At 40.7% G+C, this 2,405-nt stretch overlaps 1 protein-coding gene across 1 annotated transcript in view; it reads right to left on the reverse strand.

Moving 5' to 3' along the window:
* Window positions 1-1,048: 1,048 nt before the first annotated feature.
* LOC123755367 (glutathione S-transferase 1-1) overlaps window positions 1,049-2,405 on the reverse strand; it is a 52,062-nt gene continuing 50,705 nt past the window's right edge. Inside the window, exon 4 of the mRNA XM_045737924.2 lies at window positions 1,049-1,822. Within this exon, the coding sequence (XP_045593880.1) occupies window positions 1,508-1,822 (315 nt within the window). The 3' untranslated portion in view covers window positions 1,049-1,507. The remainder of the gene's footprint in view (window positions 1,823-2,405) is intronic.

Below are 2,405 nucleotides of genomic sequence, written 5' to 3' on the forward strand. Positions count from 1 at the left end.
CTCTACGTCGGGTACTACAGTTCTACGGGTGCAAGAGTATGGCTCCTCAAGCACCCGGGCGTCAAAATAGAAGAAGTCCAAGGTAAGAACCAGAACAAGCAAAAGGTCGGCAGGAAACGGCAAGCAGATATGAGAAGAGGGGGGATTAAAACGAAACAGAAGGAAAAGGAAAAGGTGCTCAGCATAATTGGAGAGGACGGCAGCAGGAGCACAAGGGTAGAAAAGGACAAGACTGTCCCAAGGAGCATCACACTCCGGCAGCCGCCCACTAAGCCCCCCTCACGGCAACAACGAGCCGAGCGGGTAATTTTTTTTGTGTAGACTGCTTATATTGATGCTTTCCTCATTCTTATGCTGTACCCAGATTTTGCTAGTGGGGGTTAATAGATCAGCCGTACATTTCATATTCTCACCTCATTTTTAGTCAAGAGCCGATTTTTTTTTTTTTTATTGAGGCTGCTATTTTCTCTCCCGATTCCATGTATGACTAACCATCATGCGAGATGGGAATAGATGAACTTAGATTACACAGTGTAGAAAAAAAACCTAGCTATGTCATATAGAATAGGATAGCAGCACATTGCTGTGTATACCTAAGTTTATGGATTCTTTTTTTTATCGAATCCAAAATCTAGCTCCCCACCCGGCAGCCATCTTTAATTTCGTCATCTGCACTGTTTACACTATGCAACTCAAAAGTTTTGGTTAACTCATCAGTAGTTCTGCGATTGAACTGATTGCCTCTTCCTCATCACCATGCCTTCATGTTAAATTGTACGCGTCGTTAAATTGTACAGTGTTGCCGTGACAATGCTTTTCATTAGTAAGCCTCGTGTATTAATTTAGATGGTGTGAAAAAATAATCCAATGTGGAGGGTAGGTTCAGATATTTGGGTGGAGATGTTGGTGTTTTATGACAAACTTTCAATACTTAGTGTATATAAAAAAGTGAAAATTGGTTAGTTTAGGATGTTTTCATTGCATAGTGCATGTAGGCTTATCCAGAGATTTTTTTATACTTTATAGGTATGTTTTACAATTTAAATACTTTATAGACATATGCTTTATGCTGAATAACAAATACAGATCTTTTAGATATTCATAGATAGCTTATCAGTTAATGATCATTAATAATTTCACAATATAGCCTTTTACCCTGTGAAAAACAAATTATCAAAAGGCACCAAGCTGGGAAGACTAGCACCACCAGTCACAGGATAATCTAAAGGCACTAAATAGCATTCAAGATGACAAGACAAGAACAGAAAGACACAAGGCAGGTGATAAAGGTATTGGATTCACCAAGGATTCATCAAGGGACTAATTGCCCTTATGGACATTAGGAAACATGGCCATCCTGAAAATTGGTGCAAGACTTTCAAAACATACTAAAATAAAGTACTAGTACAGTATCTAGATTTTAGGTTACATATTTATAAAAGTTAACCATTTTTATTTTTAGAATTGTCAGTGCCAAAATGTTATAAGGGATTTTTATACTTTCAAATTAGTTTGTGCTCAGCTTATCTTTGGCAAACTTGCCAAACTCTACAGCACCAGGCTCATTCACTTCGCTGTAGCCTGGCAGAGTGGACTTGCACTTCTCCAGCCAGGCAGCCACATTCGAGTGTTTGGCAATATCTATTCCTGAAGCTTCAAGTGTTGAGACTGTAGCCACAAGGACGTTGTCAGCGACCGTAATGTTGTTGCCGATGGCCCACTCATGGCCGGCTAGGAAGTCGTTCAGCCATGCCAGTGCCTCGTGCAGGGGTTCTAGCTTCTTTGGATCCACCTTTTCTACGCCACCAAACAAGACTGGGTACTGTTAAAAAAAAAATGCATCAAGATTTAACTATACTAGAATTACAGTAATGAGTTACTGAATGGCCACCTCAGCTAACAGCCTGTTTGACCACGTTATTATAAGTTGAGCCTGGCCTTAGGCTGGGTTTGTTAGTAGTAGTCCCAGAAACGACACTTGCCTTGAGATGGTTTCGGAGCTTAGCATCCCCGCGGTCCAGTCTTCATCCAGGCCTCCCAAGTATACCACTTGGGTATACTTTACATACAGGACTGCACTCGCTCCTACAGGTGACAAAGCAGTCCATTGCTTTGTCACTCGTTTGCCAGCATGAGGTAAATACAGGACCGACCTCTCTGAACAAAGTTCCAAGTAACCACAAATGTGAAGGCAAGCTCAGGAAAAGCTTATCCTCTGCCAATACAGAGAAGTACAGTACAACAGGCAAGTACAGTACACACCATTATTCCTGTATAATCAACAGAGGTGATGTGCACAGAATAAAACCTACTTTAAAATGAATCGGGTGTAGTACGAGTCATTCTATACAAGATTCTATAATAGTTGTGATGGGTACCTATACATGTTTGACAAATTGTAAGTT

Source organism: Procambarus clarkii, chromosome 20 (genome assembly GCF_040958095.1).
Source record: "Procambarus clarkii isolate CNS0578487 chromosome 20, FALCON_Pclarkii_2.0, whole genome shotgun sequence".
NCBI lineage: Eukaryota > Metazoa > Arthropoda > Malacostraca > Decapoda > Cambaridae > Procambarus > Procambarus clarkii.